At 42.2% G+C, this 18,249-nt stretch overlaps 1 protein-coding gene across 1 annotated transcript; it reads right to left on the bottom strand.

Annotated features, from left to right (window-relative positions):
• Positions 1-8,498: 8,498 nt before the first annotated feature.
• LOC115738829 (cytochrome P450 78A7-like) lies at positions 8,499-10,742 on the bottom strand. The gene is made up of 2 exons (XM_030671557.2): positions 9,716-10,742; positions 8,499-9,295 (listed from the first exon to the last, which is right to left on the bottom strand). Exons 1-2 carry the CDS (start codon positions 10,739-10,741, stop codon positions 8,681-8,683), a joined length of 1,641 nt encoding a protein of 546 aa, XP_030527417.2. The 5' UTR covers position 10,742; the 3' UTR covers positions 8,499-8,680.
• Between the last annotated feature and the right edge of the window lie 7,507 nt (positions 10,743-18,249).

The raw sequence follows: 18,249 nt of genomic DNA, 5'->3' as shown, positions 1-18,249 counted from the left end.
AACTGAGAAGAAGGAGAGAAAACAATAAAAGAAAATTAAAGTTTTTGACTCTTTTAAAGATAATTAATAAGAAAGGGAATGTGAATGAGTGAAGAGATGAACGAAAGATGAGAGAAAATATTTTCCCCTTCTTCAAAAGAAAAAGAAAGTCAATTTTCCCCACTTTTGAATCCGTTTTTTTTTTTTCCTCATGGTAGAAAATGTTTTCCTTAATTGACTTTTTTTTTGTGAATTAAATGTCAAAAAATTTGAAAAATATTTCTTAAAACTTATTTTCGTGAAACGAATGAAGCCTCGATAGCGAGATAAGTATGTTAATTTTCAGCGTGTTGGTTACACATAGTACGAAAGAGAGCTAATCTTAAAAATATCTCACTCCCTCTATTTCGTCGTCTAGTGCTCTGAAGGTAAATCTGTCACTTCATTGATTCAATTAAATCGATCGAAAATAGAAAATAAAAGAACATCGTAGTTTGTCGTCGCATGTTGATTAAAGGAAAATAACAAGGGGAAACATAGTCATCTGGGCCCACGTGCTCAACTGAGCCCCCTGTCCGTGCGATGCATGCATGTCAAGAGCTAGACATGAATCCCGAATTCCTATCCCCCACAAAAAAAAAAAAAAAAAATACAGATAACTATGAATATTAATGCAGAAGCAAGCCTTCACGTAAGTTGTAGACACATGAAAACAAAATTGCTCCAATTGGCAATTAACGTGTGCCTCTTCCACGAAATAGATCACAAAATTTTAACTATGATTCATTTTATCGAAAGGTAGAGGAAAAACGGGTTTTTCTTTCATATCTTTCAAAATGCACCCTTTTATATGGGTAAAGGTGGCCGGTTCGTCCAAACCGCCGGTTCCAATTCCTAGAAAAGGTGGAACAGGAACCGGCTCTTGAAAGGGTCGATTTCGGTTCCCAGGCCCAGCGGTTCTTTCTCCCCGGACCTCCCCTCCCCCCCCCTTTTTTTTTTAAATAACGGGTTGGAATCATGGGCCCGGTCAACAGGCCGGTCAACGAGTCGGTTTTGGACCCCCAATTCCATTTGATCATGTCTATATATGAGTTCTTTCAATGAATCAAGAAATTTCGGCAAATTTGGTGAGAAGGATCGATTTTGGTGGACAAATTGCTTTCGAGATGTAATTGAACCATGTCAATAATTTAATCACTTTTAATGAGAGCACATATATGCGAGGAAATCAACATTTGTGCCAATTTCCAAACTTATGCAAGACAAAAAAGAAAGTAATCAAGACTTCTTTATAATAAATTGACCAAATTCCCTAATTCCTAGATTTTAACCTTTTCTTTGTTTGTCAAGGGTACACGTGAATAGGCGTGCAAGATGTGGAAGGAGATTGTTATAAATGAAAGGACAAGAATAATTTTAGTTTATGGGGCTGCAAAGTCAAAGTGACATTATGTCCTTGACTACGAGACACGAACCACTAAAAATATTTAGTCAAACTCAATTTGGAAACTAATGATTTGTCGCTTAAGCATAACGTGCTGCAATAGAAAATAAGGGTATGTTTATTTTATTTCATGGGAAGCTCAAGCTGCGATAAATATATTCTAAAAAAGCGATTGATTATATTGCTCACTAGAATAAATAAATAAAAAATTTCATCCATTGAGTATAGTTAGGTATAAATTGATGTCGAGACTAATTTTTCTAAGCAATATAATTTATTCCTTTTGAAAAAAACATTTTCAAATTTTAAGTTTTTCGTGAAACACACCTATTCTTAGATGATGTGTGAAATCCTGATTTGTAAGATAGTTCTTTGCCTTTGCGGGGCGGGTGGTCGGATGAGCAGGGAAAATGCAATCCTCAATCCCGACTCGGCACCGCCCCGAGGCCATCCCTAAGGACGAAGAACAAAGAGTCGGCTTAGTTCGTTTCCTATTGCTTAACCGCGAAATATATGCGGCCATGAAATGGGTACCGCGAGAAACAAAATCAATAACTTAAACTAACACATGTCTCCCTCGACATCTCGTATTTATAAAGCCGATAGCCGTCTTCTCCCTAACCTTTGGGTTTGCCATCGTCCGTCGCGGCATCATGAGATTTCCAGCCCCACTAGATGTGTCCTTCTCAAGTCCCGCCAAAATTGAACACAAACTTGCTCCTTGTGTCACTGTGCTTTGACCAGTTCACTAGATTCGCAAGGATCCATAGGCCTTCAATCGGTCGAATCTATGCGTTCATAGGAATGGGTTATCGAAAAAAAGACAATACACGAGAAAAGGGACGTACTGAAGGTTTTATGGCACATAGAGTCGTCGTCAAAAGGTTGTGGTATTTGATAAAATGACGCGAATCATCCTCGCGTGTCATGGACAGATTGTCACGTCATCAATCCAAAGAGACAAGAAATCATCTTACTGGTCAGTGAGACTCCGTCTACACTATTGGATCGTGAGGCAAGGACTCGTATCTACCAAGATATATCTCTATGGTCGGATTGATCGAGATAGGGATTGACCCTCTTTACTGTTGGATTACTAGGCGGGAGTGAATCTTCGTCGCCACTAGATTAGCAGGTGGGATTAAGCTGTGAAAATAGATCTCTATCGTTAGATGGAAAGCGAGATTAACGACAGTACGAGCTCTTCTCTAAAAACTTTCTGTCTACGACTCGAGTGGATTAACGAGCGACACATGGGGACATGCCGGTTTACGATACACATGCCCGCGGTGTGATTCGATAACTCAGGCGACGCGAAGCGGGGAGGCCGCAGCGGCGAGACTATTGGATGGGGATGGCGTCAACTTGGGCGCGATAGGGAGTACACGAACTGTGCTTATCGTCGAGCAGATAAAAATGATGGATGGGATGGGATGATGGGGACGTAACTCGCGACAACAAATTGAGGAGGTACAGTAAATAATTGCCATTTTCACGTGGTTTCGCTCTCTCCTCTTCCGAACTCCTAGGTCCTCCTTTTCCATGCACTGCCCCCATCTGACACCACCAAGCTCTACCTAACAGCGACCTGACAGAAGCAACCCCTTCCTTCGCCCCGGTACACCAGGTAGCACACGACCCGTTGTGTCGGAAAAAAAAAAAAATTGGTTTTCCACAAATGTAGAATCAAAACCAAGTGTCATGGATCATGTGCATCGACCATAAATAGAAAATTACGCGATTCGATCGATGTGATTCGTAGCTACAAATTATGTTGGACATTAGTCATGTCTGTGATGCTGACCGAGGGCTCGAGTCGGGCTGCCCTTGATTCGGTATTATTTGGAGCTGAAATGGACTTGCTGCTCGATAGATGTGTCTTTGATCGGTTCGGCTTTGGATTATTGCTATAGTGAGAGATAAAGTTGCATACAGACGCAAATTACAGCAGGACGCCTTTTGGATCCATGCGGGTGGCTAACACTGACGTTGTCGGGGTTGATGGTAGGACTAGATGGGCTACTTGTCAATGATTGATGTATAGATATTTTCACTAGTTAGAATATGTAGCGCCATGAAAGACACGGGGAAAAAAACTCCTGAACCCTAGGATTTCAAGCAAAACCGAAATCTTATGCATGCGCCGAATTATTGCAAAGTGACCACAATCTCACTTCGAGTCTCACTTGCGGCAGGAGCCTCGTAAACATTCCTCGATCTGAGTTTTCGAAAGATTTATCTGAGTCTGAGTTACCAATTGTGGACACACAAGAAATCATAGTCATAAGTAACATGTTGCTTTAGGATATATATGTTTCATCTTTCAAGATGAACTTAGATGGTAACCAATTCTCATCGTAAATTTTGGAATTACTGAGAATTTTTGTTCTCCAAGTGCATCGAGAAAAGGTTCGGACACAAAAAGTTAGCGAGCTTGGGGGGTAAAGAGAAGACGGTGTCAGAGAAGAGAGGGCAAGCTGTTCAAAAAGACGAGGAGCAGTCATATCAGCAGGATTGCGATCATACGGTCTTTGGTTTGACTGTGTCGGCGAGAAGAGACCTGTCGTTCTTCCCCAACCACACACACACGCACACAGATATCCCAAAGCCCAAGCCACGAGATACACAGCCATCTCCCTCTCTCTAAAGAGTTATTTTTATTTATTTATTTTTGCTTTTATAATGACAACAATGATTTCTATCTTCCACTTAATAATATATAAACTTTTAATATATTCAATATGAACAATAAAATTTAATTCATTATATAATATAATTTTCGAACTTTTAATTTGTTCAATACAACCCTTAAACTTTTGAAACATGTTCAACTTATTTCGTGAATTATATAAAGATGTTTAATATTGTCCTTCCATTAGTTCAAGTTCATCGATAACATTAAACATTTTCTCATAGTTTAGAAGTTCAAAGATTATATTGAACAAATTAAAAGCTCATGAACTATATTGCACATTGAACTACAATTTATGGACCACATTGTTCAGGAACCACATTATATATTGTACTAAAATTCATGAATCATTTTTCCTTTCTTGTAGGTTAATACCACGAAAAACTCCTGATTGGTACATGTGTGAAAATTTTACCCCAAATTGGTACACGCCCGACAAATTTATCCCAAACTAAATTTTTTATCACAAAAAATTTCAAACTAATACATTTGTAACAAATTTATCACCAAAACTTCAAAGTGATACACATATGATAAACAGAGGGTAAAAATCTTGAATTGGTATATATGTCAATTGCCACATGTCATCTAATCTAGCAATTTAACGATAAAATTTAACAAAAATTAATGGATGGTAAATTCGTCACGGGTATATCAATATAGAATTTTTATGGTTAAGTAATTAATTTGGGATAAATTTATCAGGGGGAAATTACCAAAAAAGTCATAAACCTATTGCAATTGTGCCAATTCGAGTCCTAAACCTTTTTTTTTTACCGATTAAGTCCTAAACCTTTTGCTATTGTGCCAATTCAGTCCATCCGACGAATTTTGGCCGGCCGGCGCTGACGTGGACGCCGGCCGGCCGGCGACATAATATTTTAATATTATTTATTTATTTTTTCTAATTTTCGGAATTTTTTATTTTTTATTGGGTTAATACCATGAAAAACCCCAAACCGGTACACTTGTGACAAATTTACCCTAAATTATTTTTTTGACCACAAAAAATCCCAAACCGGTACACCAGTGACAAATTTACCCTAAACTGGTACACATGTGACAAATTTACCCTCCGTTAATTTTCATTAAATTTAACTATCAAATTGTTGATTTAGTGACATGTGATAGTTGACGGGTATACCAATATAGGGCTTTAACCCTCTATTTGTTACAGGTTTATCAATTTGAGATAGGCGATCTTCAGATCCGACAGGTGCGGTCTCGTGGAAGGCAAAAGCATTAGAGACGAGGTCTTCGAGCCATCGCCTTTCTTTGTAAGATCGAAGACTTGCTTTCCGTATCATTGTTACCAGGTTATCCCCATGGTCTCCATGGTCGGGATCTTCGCCGCCGGCTGCCCCTAAGGCTTACCTATTTATGTCAAATCGTGAACCTCCTTCCTTCAGTAGTCTCTTCTTGTACGATGACACCATCCATCGCGCACGGATGGGTGGAGCACCAAGGGTTGTGTCCTCCCATACAGTAGCGGACCAAAGGCCAAAACAAAGTGACGATTTAACGGGGGGTGAATTTGTCACATGTGTACCAGTTTAGGGTATTTCGTGGTCAAAATAATTAGTTTAGGGTAAATTTGTCACAAATATACCAGTTTAGGGTTTTTGGTGGTAAAAAAAATAGTTTGTGGTAAATTTGTCACATATGTACCAGTTTGGGGTTTTTCGTGGTCAAAAAAATAGTTTGGGGTAAATTTGTCACGGGTGTACCGGTTTAGGGTTTTTCATGGTATTAACCCTTTTTTATTTCCCCCTTCCCAGCCCAGGAGGTCGTCTTCTCCACGATGCTTTTCACAGGTCCTCCCTCTTGGACCTCCACAGGAACCGCCTCCCCATCAACGGCGCCATCCACCAACTCCAACCGCCAGGACCGAGCCACAACACCGCAACAGGAGAAATAAAGGCCGAACGACTTACCCAAACGGATTCGACCGCGCGTGATGACGTCCGTTCGAAGGCCGCGGATCACGGCCCCGACGAGGTTCGAGCAAGGTCCGGTCACTGCGATTTCATCAAAACGAAGCATAAAAAGGCACAACACAGTCGAAAAGAAGCGTGTACACGTTAACTAGGTCTGGATCTATTGTCTGGACTCAAAAACTTGGCTCGATCTCTCACTCTTGCTCACGATTTTTTTTTTTTTTTTGCTCTCTGAAGTCTGAACTGCTCTGTTTTTTGCTTCAGAGACTCTTCCTTCGAGACCTCCCCAGGAAAGAAAGACCTTTCTCGCCCTGCAAAAATCACAGAGCTCTCCCTCTCCCTTGTGAACGAGCTTTTTTTTTTTTTTTTTCCAACTCTACTGCTTCTTCCTCCTCTGCAGAGCTCCCTTGCGCCTCAGATTCTCTCCCTCTCCTTTCTTTCTTTTTTTTTCCCTTCTCCTTTTCTCTTCACCCCAAACGAGAACCAGTGAAGAGACCGTGAGAGTCCAAAAGGAAAGCTTCCTCCTTTTACAAAAGGTATACCCCCACACCCGAGGCCAACCCCCTCGGGTTGCGACGACGGCAAGCGGCACGACGGTTTGGTCTTGTGCTCGCACCTGAACTCTCTTCCCCAAGAACTCTCTCTCTCGATCGATCGATCGATTTGGCCAACCGACGACATGGATTTTTTTTTTTTTTAAATCACCAACGACATGGATGAAGGAGGAAAGAGTGCAGATCTGAACTGGGAAGGAGAAGTAAAAATAAAATAAAATAAAAATAAAAATAAAATCCGTAAATTTGGAAAAAAAATGAAAAAAATTATTAAAATATTATGTCGCCGGCCGACCGGCGTCCACGTCAGCACCGGCCGGCCAAAATTCGCCGGATGGACTGAATTGGCACAATAGCAAAAGGTTTAGGACTTAATCAGTAAAAAAAAAAAGTTTAAGATTGAATTGGCACAATTGCAATAGGTTTAGGACTTTTTTGGTAATTTCCCCAATTTATCATATATATATATATATATATATATCAATTTGAGGTTTTTCATGAAATTACATTAAAAATTCCAAGATGGTGAAGTCATCAAACATGTTCTTTTCTTCTTTGAAGTCTTCATCAAGCTATAAGGACAATTTTGATGTACTTAAGTCATCTTTTTTTTGTAAAAAAAATAAGTGATTTGATAAATATTTTTCAGAAAAATCACTTATATCGCTTACAAAAATATGAATGAATGAAAAAAATTCATCGTCTACGTAAATATTAGACACAAATTATTGTTCCTCATAAAAATATTTTTTATTAACTAACTATTTCAAACGATACTTGCGATCATTTGAGAAAGATATTTTTCTAATCACTCATTTTGTGCTAATTCCTATGAGCAAGCGAGCACGCGAGAGAAGGACATACAAACTCCTTGATGTGCATCGGATCTTGAAATAATCGAAGAGAGAGCGCATGGCGGTGGTGGCTTTAGGCTGGTGAGCACCCAGTAACAATCGGCATCCTCGGACCAAATCCCTCCTCTTCGGGCAAGGCTGGGTCGCTCGAACCTAACCGATCGTTGGTTTGTCCTATATGTTAGTTTCACGTATATTATTTACTTATATTTCGAAAGTTACATTAAATGTGTCAAAAGAGAAAAACAATATATGAGTCACTCTCTTTTGTCTGTCCTAACTTGTTCATTTAGGTGAAGGATGTATGGAAGTAGTTAAGACACAAAAAGCGTGTGAGCTTTCTTTCATTATTACATCAAAATGGCAAGTGGAAATAAAAGATTAGGCCGTTCGTCAAGCAATTACAAATTTGAAGTTAGGGTAGAGACAGACGGATGGTGACATGGACCTACAAAACCTCAATTTGGCGAAAATCATGTAGAAGCAAGACAGGAATTAAGCATGCATTCGATGTCGGTTGAGATGTAAAGTCGCCCTACAGTAAAAATCCATCTGACTTCATTATCTGTTTGGTATTGTCTTAATGAGGGGTGTTTTGGACATTTTATATATGGACACTAGTTTGCATAGTGTGTAGTAGAATTGAGTAAAACTTAATTTTAATCAATGGATGAGAATTTGTTATCTCTACCTAATTACCTATGGAAATTATTAGTGGGGTGTATTACACTTCAACATTGAATTTGATAAATTCCATTAGCGAATTCATTGAACTCTTTCCAACAAAGATATACCATCGTTTGTCATTCCCAAGTTCCCAAGTTCATGATTACAAATACATTTCGACATTACGATTATTTAGTTAGGGGTTTCACCCCAAAATTAAAATCCGAATAATCTTCGGATGTAAAAGAAGAATTTTCGCGCCAAGCAGCAAAGTCGATATAATATTCCAGCTATTATAATTCACAAAGCATATATGGAACTATAGGACCCCTTACAAAGACATCCCAAAACTGGAGTCCCCTACCCAAAAGGTAATAAAAACACAAATTCCCAACACCCACAAATTGCTAAGAGATATACAAGTCCGACAAAATCCTAGATAAACTCGAAAAAAAATAGCAAAAAAAAAAAAAAAAACTAGAAGAACAATACTACCGCCATTACATAGAGAGTGGAAGTGCTATTGTCTAAACCCTAATCAAGACTGAACCCTTTTATCGATTTCTCTCCACGGCCACCGCGTGCAAGGGATGCTTCATCTCGCAGGACAGCTTCAAGACCTCGCTCAGGTCGACTGGGCGACCCGCGTTCTCCGCCCACTTGAAGCGGCGCACCAGTTCGGCCACCCACATGGTCACCGTTGCCAGGCCGAGATTCTTCCCAGGGCAGACCCGGCGTCCGGACCCGAACGGGGCGAGCCTCAGGTCGCCCCCGCGCACATCGACGTCGTGCTCCAGGAACCGCTCGGGCCGGAACGAGTGCGGGTCCTCCCAGACCCCAGGGTCGCGCGCGATGGCCCACATGTTGACCATGGCCGTCGTGCCGGCGGGGACCACCATCCCGTTGCCGAGCTGGACGTCCGCCGTGGAGAGCCGTGCCCACGAGAGGAGCGGGCCCGGAGGGTGCATCCGCAGGCCTTCCTTGACCACGGCCTGCAGGTAGGGCAGCCCGGCCATGTCGGCGTCGGTCAGGACTCTCCCGCCGGCGCGGGAGGCGGCGTCGGCGAGCTCTTCCCGGAGCGCCTCTTGGACTCGCGGGTGCAACACCAGCTCGGCCATGATCCACTCGGTTAACAGAGCCGTCGTGTCCGTGCCTCTGAAGATCATTTCCTGCGCAAACGGACAGTTCTCACCTAATTCAATGATCGTTAACACGAAATAACGGCGGCCATGAATTGACCTTTCACATCTCGTGCGCAGTCGACAGCGACACGATGCTATTACTATCCGGGACGTTACGATCAAATTACGTTGTACCACTTCAATTTGAAACCAAACAAAAGGAATAATGGAAATAAACAATCGAATGCCCGCAGAGGTAACTAATCCCAAGATTATTTTTCAAATCTCTCCGTTTCTTGGCTTTTCCTTGTGATGATCAAGGTTTGGTCACCATTAAAAAAATACGATTATTTCATCCGACAATGGCCCACAAAGAAAAGGACCGGGCTAATAAAAAATCGACATGGGCATGTCGCGATTATTTAAATGAATTCGTTAAATGATGTGACGAATCGTAGGTCAACGTACCCATAAGATGGCGACCATGTCATCTTCATCGAGCTTCTCGTCGCCATCCAGAGAGAGCAAGACATCGACAAAATCAGCCTCGTCGGAGGCGACCTCGTCGTCGCAGTCGTTATTCTTCTGCCGGTGATCCGCGATGATGCCGCCGACGAAACGTTTCACTCTCGGGACGAGCCTCGCGCAACGCTCGTCCACGCGGAACGGGTCGTACACGTAGCGCAGCCAGGGCACGTAGTCGGACCAGTTGAACGCCCCCAGCAGCTCGAACCCTTCCCTCACCATCGACCTCAGGTCCTCGAGCTCTTCGGCGTCGCGGGCGGCGTCGTATCGCTTCCCGAACACGCTCCCCATGACGCTGTTCAGCGAGGCCAGCTGAAGGTGATCCCGGAGCACCACGAAGCCGCGGGCCTTCTGCTCGGCGGCGATGCGAACCGCCATCGCGGCGCAGTCGCGCAGGCGGGCCGGCCCGTGTGCCGAGACGCGGCGCGGGGCGAAGAGGTGGGACGCGGCGACGCGGCGGAGGAGCCGCCAGTAGGCGCCGGCGGGGGCGAACCCGATGGCCCGCTCGAACATGAGGCTGCGGGCGGAGCGCTTGAGCGGGCGGTCGGCGAAGGCGGGGGAGGAGAGGATCTCACGGGCGGTCCGCGGGTCGGAGGAGACGACGGCCGGGGTCGACCCGAGGCTGAAGGCCGTGAGCTGGGCACCGTCCGGGGAGGCGGCGGCGGAGGCGAGGGCGCGGTGGGGGAGGCTGCGGAGGGCGAGGAGGCTGCCGAAGACGGGGAGGCCACGGGGCCCGGGGATGGGGAGAGGGCCCATGCGGTTCCTGCCGTGGGTCCAGGCGATGCCGCCGGGGGAGAGGGCCCAAGTGAGGAGGGAGAGAGCGAGGAAGGCGAGGAGAAGGGAGGGAAGGAGGACGTAGGCATCGTGAAGGAGGCGGTCGGAGGAGGAGGAGAAGGCAGGGGAAGGGAGGGCGAGGAGCCACCAGCTGCTACCGTCCTTGCTCATCGTCATCATCCCCACGTCCGCCATCCTTGGTTCTTCAGTCTCTCTCGTTCGGGGAAAGTTTTAAGGTTTAAAGCCGGGTCTAGAGAGAGAGAGAGAGAGAGAAAGTGGTGAAGTTGGAGTGAGGAGAGAGGAAGCGATATATAGACAGAGAGCCAGAGAGAGAGAGAGAGTTGATGCTGATGGTAATGCGTTATAAGTCGAAAGGTCTTCCTTGTGTGTGTGTGTGTGTGTTTTGGGGGGGGGAGAGGAGGAGGGGGGGTTGTAATTTTTTCTGCGTTTGGGTCGAAAGGGGGGAAGGTTAAAGGGGTGTTCTTATTTATTTATTTCAGGGAGAAGGTGAAGAAGCAAGGTGGTGCATCAATCAATCAAAGGGTGGTTTCGAACCCAAAAAAAAATAAAATAAAAGGGTTATTATTAAGAAGGGGGAAATTAGAGCTCCATAATAAATAAATATTTATATATATTTTTTGGGTCGAAACCATAATAAATATTGAGTAGGAGGAGTTTCACGTGGGAAGAGGGGTACGGGAGAGTAGTTGGCGGCGACTTTGCATGAATGAATACGGAGGAGAGAGAGAGAGAGAGAGAGAGTAAAAAGAAAGAATTTTTGTAAATTGCGTGGTTGGGGGCGTTGTGACAATGAGATGTGCATGTTCTTTTAAGTGCCTTGGACAGTGTATATGGAAATGCCCTCCCCGATAGTAATTTACACGTACGATACAATTCAATCGTAGATTCATGTATTATCATCCCGTATTTTGCATAAAGCATTCATTTATTGAGAAATCGTGTGGTAAAAAATAAGGAAAATACTTTCCTAACAACCTGACAAGATCGTCAATTATTTCCGACCGTAGATCCACATGTATCATCATCGCGTGTTTTGCATAAAGTACTTATTAATGGAAACATCGTATGGTCGGGAATAATGACAATATTATCAGATCGTCATGCTAGCAGTTCTCAAAAAATAACCAATTGTACTATTAAACTGTCAAGCTAGCAGCTTTCAATGATAGAAAACCTATAAAAAGCTCCGAAGTTTGTACGTGTATGCGCCCGGCTCATATTCATGCAAATCTAGTTCCCGTGAAGATAAATATAGCCGTGTGAAGCCTTTAGGGTTGTGATCCCATTTTGCTTCTCGTGAAATCAATGCCTCTGAAACACTGGGATCTCGTCGACTTGAAAAGAAGACATAAGGCATTGATCACCCGCCGCGTCATCGCATATTGATAATGTTGGCATAGCGCGGAACTACCGCTCAATACTTGAGGAAAGTGAAGGCAGCCCGACTTGAATATGATCATCCGATCGTTACCGGTACCACGAACGAAGCCCTCTCCCGACTTGTTAGCGTTTCGAAAAATCTTAATGTGGGTTGACTGAATTTTGCTAGCACTCACTTGACATGATTGGAAATTTGGAGTTTGAAACCAAGTATGTTGGAGGTCCGGCTGATATACCTAGGTCAACTTATGTGTCCAACACAACGTTGATTTTCTAATGGCGACAATGCTTACATTAGAAAAGTAAGCATTGCAATCACGAACTTTTCACTGTAGCTCGCGTTTTTGTCCTTCTCCTAAACCGCGAGATACAAAGATTGACTTCGCTCACACTTATTTAGGCCTAATACCCTAAAAAAAACCCTCAACTTTAGCTCTTCTCCCAATTTTACTTTTTGTCTCATAAAAAAAACCCTCCACAATCTCAATTCTACCCTAATTTTTTTCATAAAAAATTTTAAACACTAGTTCATCTCTCAATTCTACCCTAAGCATTTTTTGGTCTTATGAAAAACTCTCAACTTTAGGTTTTGTCCTCATTTTACCGTCGAGACCCGGTTTTACCATAAGTTCTTTACGATTTAATAAAAAAAAATCATAAATTTCTACTTGAGTCACAAATCTACCCCCATTAACCATCCGTATAAAAAAACTAGACCTAAAGCTATAATTTTTTATGAGACAAAAAAATTAAGAGTAAAATTGAAACTGGATATAAAGTTAGAGTTTTTTTATGAGACCAAAAAAAGAGAGTTTATGGCAGAATAAGAATAGCTTTGAGTTTTTCTATGAGGCAAAAGATAAAATTGGGATAAGAGCTAAAGTTGGAAGTTTTTCAGGGTATTATGCCCACTTATTTATGCCGGTTATTATCGTTTTTAAACAACCCGGTTATCTAAGACTGACTTGCAGGAAATTTACACCAAAATAACACGATGGAGGGAAAATTCGACAGTTTCAATGTAGTTTGTAAAACCAAACTGTCCTAAGAGAGACTATATACGATAACATAGACTCTTGAGGGTTAGAACAGGGTGCAAAATGCAAATTTAAACGTGAAGGGAAGTGAAATGCTAAAGGTGTGTGAATGTGAAGCGACGTGGAAGGCGAGCGGTGGCAAAAAGGCTTGCTGCCTACGTTAAGGCATTGGAATATCGACCCAGAACCAAAAAAAAAAAAAAGTTAAAGGCATTGGAAGACGTGAAGGTTTGAATTGAATGCTCTATTGGAGACTGACTTTATTCATCTGTCCTTTAGGGAAAAGAAACATAAGTAATTTACTTTAATTATGAGTTAAGACCGCGAAGAATTTCAAACCGATACATAAATATGATAAATTTATTCAAAATTAATTTTTTATTACATAAAATCTCAAATTGATACACGTATGACAAATTTATCCAAAATTAATTTTTTTGACCGCTAAAAAACCCACCCTAATAAATTTAATTATTATCATGAAAAATTTCAAAATGATATATATGATAAATGGAGGGTAAAAATCTCAAACTGGTACGCTCATTAACTTTCGCAGGTCATCCAAATCGGCAATTTGATGATAAAATCTAATAGAAACTGACGGAGGGTAAGCCTGGTACATGTGTACCAGCTTGAAATTCTTTGTGGTAAAAAAAATTAATTTTGAATAAATTTATCACGGTTTGGGATTTTGGTATTAACTCTTTATTTATTTCATACAGATAGCAAAATTGCTTAGCACTGCATGGCATTGTCCAATCATTTTCTTTCTTTTTCTTAGCTACAATAGGACCAAAACCTAAGTACCACCGGCTAATAAATGTTCTCCTCAGGGGGCATCCAGAGATGGGGCTGCCAGATTTTTGTCTCTCGAATCTCCATTTTTTAGCACGAGAAAGCGGCCTCTGTCGGCGGACCGGTTTCGACGAAACCCTAAAATTCGTGTCCCCGCCACCCTTTGACGGTGCCCGAAATCAGAACTGCCCATTGGATTCATACGTTTCCCACAAGACGAAAACACATCTTCAATAATTCTCTCGAAAATTTAACAAAGTTTAGTTTGGTACGCCACACTCTCTCTCATTTAACCCTTCAAGTGCCAAAGGTTGATCCTATGGACACCGACTCTTCATGATTGGATATTTTAAGTAAGATTGTTTTTTTTTTTTCTTCTTTGCTGGGTACGTGGCATTGTAGTTACATGATCGATGTAGAATATTCACCATGTCCAAGATTCTCAAAATTTAAGATATTTATATTGGAAAGAGACTGGTCATGGCATGAATTAGGTTTTAAGTAGCTACGTGATGAAAACATGCTTACGACTACTAATGTAATTGAGTGCTTGACCAATATTTGTGAAGTCATCTACCTACTTTAACCGGGTCATACCTGGGTAATTTCGCCCCTAATGACGGTCGATCGTTAATAGCGTTGAGAATCCAAATATCTTTCTAATGTTCATGTACATTTTCTATATGAGATCAATAGTTTTTGTGATGTAGAACTATATGTGGCACGAATGCACAGGTCTATAAGGAAGCATAGGTTCCAAGATTCCCCAAAAAAACACGGTCAATTCGGATTTGAGTCGTAGGAAGAAATGAATAATCAATCGAGCAGATGGAACACGGCCCTAGATCCCGCCTTCTTCTCGACATTAGTAAAGGAGGAGTTCTTGTAGAACATAGTGAAGTCAACAAGACTAAATTGAATCTTCCTGTGTAGCTAAACGAGGTTTGATCACCTTTTAAGCACCCATTGGCTGAGGAAATTAAGCTTTAACTAAACAAACTTTGATACTAAGTTTTGTCGCTTTCATACCTGAGATTCCAACCCAATGTTTCGACACCTCGTACGACATTCTACATTTGTTTATGGCCGTTGCTCTCCTCGGACTGATTAAGAAACTAATACTTTTGATCTTGCCGAGCCACCCAATGAAGCTTCCGTTGGGTGTTAGGGTCAACATGCAGCCACTTTGACCGCAACCACTTCGTTTAATTACGAGTTCTAATGCTCGATTGTCGTCTCATATCCCGACACGTCGGTACGATTAAGGTGTTCTTTTCGTGTAGTTTAATCGATACTTCGTCTGTGTCCATACGGAAACCGAGTGAGTTTAACTAGGTCACCTGCTTGGATTAGTCCCTAACCCTAACGTTGTTATGCCGTGTTAGGCCTTATGGGATGGTTGGCGTCGGGGAGGTCGAGGTTCATGCATGCTTTGGGCGGTGTTAAGATTGTTTAATGCTAATTATCTCTCGTAAATTCATGCGAGGGTTTTGATACATGAGGAAAGCCGGAAAGTACGTGAGAAGATGCGAAAAGCCAGATTGTTCATATGTTTCATCTCGGAAAAAGGCTTTGTATTAGTGCAAGTTTGCCTAAGTTGACGGTAAGATTTCCATATAAGACTAGGTGAAGTGCTCGAAAGTAGATCACTCAAATAGGCGGATCGGGTCGAAAATGGTTTGACCTAAATTGACCTATTTAATTCGTTTTGATCTATTTTCATACATACAAATCTAGCGGCTCATATCCGGCCCGATGCATACCCAACAAATACTCGATCCGGCCAATAATGCTAAAACACTTTCATATTTAACTTAATTTAGGAAAACTTATTTCTTAATTTTTTAAACTATTATATTGCAAAATCACCTCCATGCAATACAAATCTTATGGACAATTTTTATAAATTTCTTTAAAAAAATAATTTTCTTATATTTTTATAGTTTATTTTCTTTTTTTTCTTCTAAGTCCAACGAGGTGCTTGAAGCCCTCACCGATAGTGGCCTTCGCCCAATGGCCGTCTGGGCAAAGGTTGCATCCCCTGCCTACTGTTGACGAGGGCTTTGCTGCCCTCGCTTAGTGGCTAGGTCCTTGCCAGACGTCTCAGAAAAAAAAAAAAAAAAAAAAGGAAAAATATATATAATAAAAGATTATAAAAAAATTCAAAAACTTTGAAAAAATGTATAAAAATTGTATAGATTGTCGTGAGGTCTCCAACTGCACCTGATGCATTGGGCACTTTAGCTACTACTAGAAGGCAGGTCAAAAAGTTCTCTATTTTTCATATGAGTTAGAAATGGGTTAGTTCTCAATCCATTTAAAACCCATTAAATTGTTAAGTAACTCATTTATAATCCACTAATGCATACTTTCAAAACTTACGGCATCTCATTTATGACGTGCCTAATCAAAATGTGGGTTAAAATGTGGGTTCCATACCCATTTTGTCACCTCTACCAGAAAGGCAACGTCGGATCGAAGCGCACAATGGCTAGCTCACGTCGTGATGCTCTCTGCTCGGACGCGACACCCAGGTGCTCGATAGCTGGAAACCCTCTTGCTAGCATTTCTTCATCTTTCTTGTTGCTCGGGGCGGCGAGGATAGCCGGCGCCCGGCGATTTTGTCGGAAAGCAATAAGAAGAATATCTTTAATATTATTTTTATTTCCATTTATTCAATTTTGAACTAATAAAAGGAGATCGGCAAACCATCGTGAAACGGTGCCCCTTTTCATGTGCCTTCACGTGGGGGGAAAAAAGAAGAAGAAGCGAAATTAGGAATATCTGAAATACTACTTCCAGTTCTCTCATTTAATGAAAATCGCCTGGAAAATCACGGCTAAAAGATCACTGTTTCGATGCTGGGCTCTGGCCCAATGAATGGGAAACGGGCCAAGCCCAGCTTGACCGAATAGTTTTCCAGGGCCCAACCTGTTCGAGAAAGCCTACAACCTGTTTTAGAGAGAGAGAGAGAGAGAGAGGGCATGGAGACTTCAGAAGGAGAGGGAAGAAGAGGGGGAGGACTGGAGCGGTGCAGCCCTTGCCATTGCCTTCAAACGTGCATCACTGCCCTCCTCAAGTGCTTGGGTTTCCAGTTCGACCCCGGCTCGACTGCCGGGAGATCCCCGGATCGGCACAGTTCGCAAGCACCGTGCCGCGAGACGCTACTAGTACTACTACATCAGCTCAGCTCAGCTCAGCTCAACTCTCTCTCTCTCTCTCTCTCTCTCGCTCTCTCTCTCTCTCTCTCTAAATATATATAATTCCAGTATACAAGTGCTTGTGTTTGTGTTTAAATTACGTGCATGTTGACTTTGGAGTTGATACATGATGCACGGACGGTCCGTCGCATCATTTTCATAAGCCGATCTTGGTGTACATCGAGATCTTTCTTTGCTCGGAATAAATGCATGCAGGACGAAGGAGAAGAAGAACGAGAAGAAGGGTATTATGAAGAAGAGAGTTGGGCGACGCCCCGGCGAAGGCGGCCGACGAGGCCACCCATAAGCACCGGCAGCGGAGGCCAAACCAACTGATCGTTCGTAGCCACATTCCATCTCTCATTATCGTTTGTGTCGTGCGTTGATGGCTGCTTCCATTAGATACATGCAGACACATTTTTGTCCTTTTCCTTCTCTCTTTTTTTTTTTTTATCCAGCATGAATGTCACATATTTTCCAGTCTCTTCTGTTGTGTGCTAATCTAGCATTGGAAATCCGCACATGCATGTAATGATGCACCTCTAGGAATTTAGTTCAGTTTACCCTGCCAGGTTTTTTTTTTTTTTTTTTGCTATTGTTTTGTCTATGATCTGAGCATATTTGGGTAATATTGTCAAAGAGGTTCATCGAGTGTTTTTTTTTTTTTTAACCTCGTGATATAGGATGGAGCAACACAAAGAACATTGGATTGAACCAACTCATCCAACTCAGGAAAGGACAACAAATTGTTTCTAAGCATACTCAAATACACTCGGTACCATACTGAAGAATCATGTTTCAAGATCCATACTAGCGTGTAAAGCAAGTAGCTGATATTAAGATGCAGTTTAATCAAGCGTTCCTTGCTGATTTTTCGTACGGTAAATAATTTTAATCGTCGAAACATGGAACCTGTCCTAAGACAAGGGGAGGGGCGATCGATCCGTGCAGCGGACCCTCATTGGATATGACCATATGGGCACCCCACAGTGCTACAAAATGTTCGGCCGTACGGTGCCTAATCCCATAAACTACTGTAGTAAGCAGATTCGAGCTGGTAACCACGAGGAGGAGGAGGAGGAGGAGGAGAAATCGAACTCCACACCTTGAACCGTGGTTCATACAAATTCATCATCGATCAAAACACTCAAACATACTTTTTTAAGATGATGGGCACTACACACACTTTCATAATTTTCTTTTTTCTAGAAAGTTGCACCGACTCGACAAAAGGCTGGCGGAATCGAGGAAAAGGGTGCAGATTTTCCGT

This window comes from Rhodamnia argentea, chromosome 1 (genome assembly GCF_020921035.1).
Source record: "Rhodamnia argentea isolate NSW1041297 chromosome 1, ASM2092103v1, whole genome shotgun sequence".
In the NCBI taxonomy this organism is placed as follows: domain Eukaryota; kingdom Viridiplantae; phylum Streptophyta; class Magnoliopsida; order Myrtales; family Myrtaceae; genus Rhodamnia; species Rhodamnia argentea.
The sequence above is the reverse complement of the archived record's forward strand: the minus strand, read 5'-3'. Positions and strand labels throughout refer to the sequence as shown.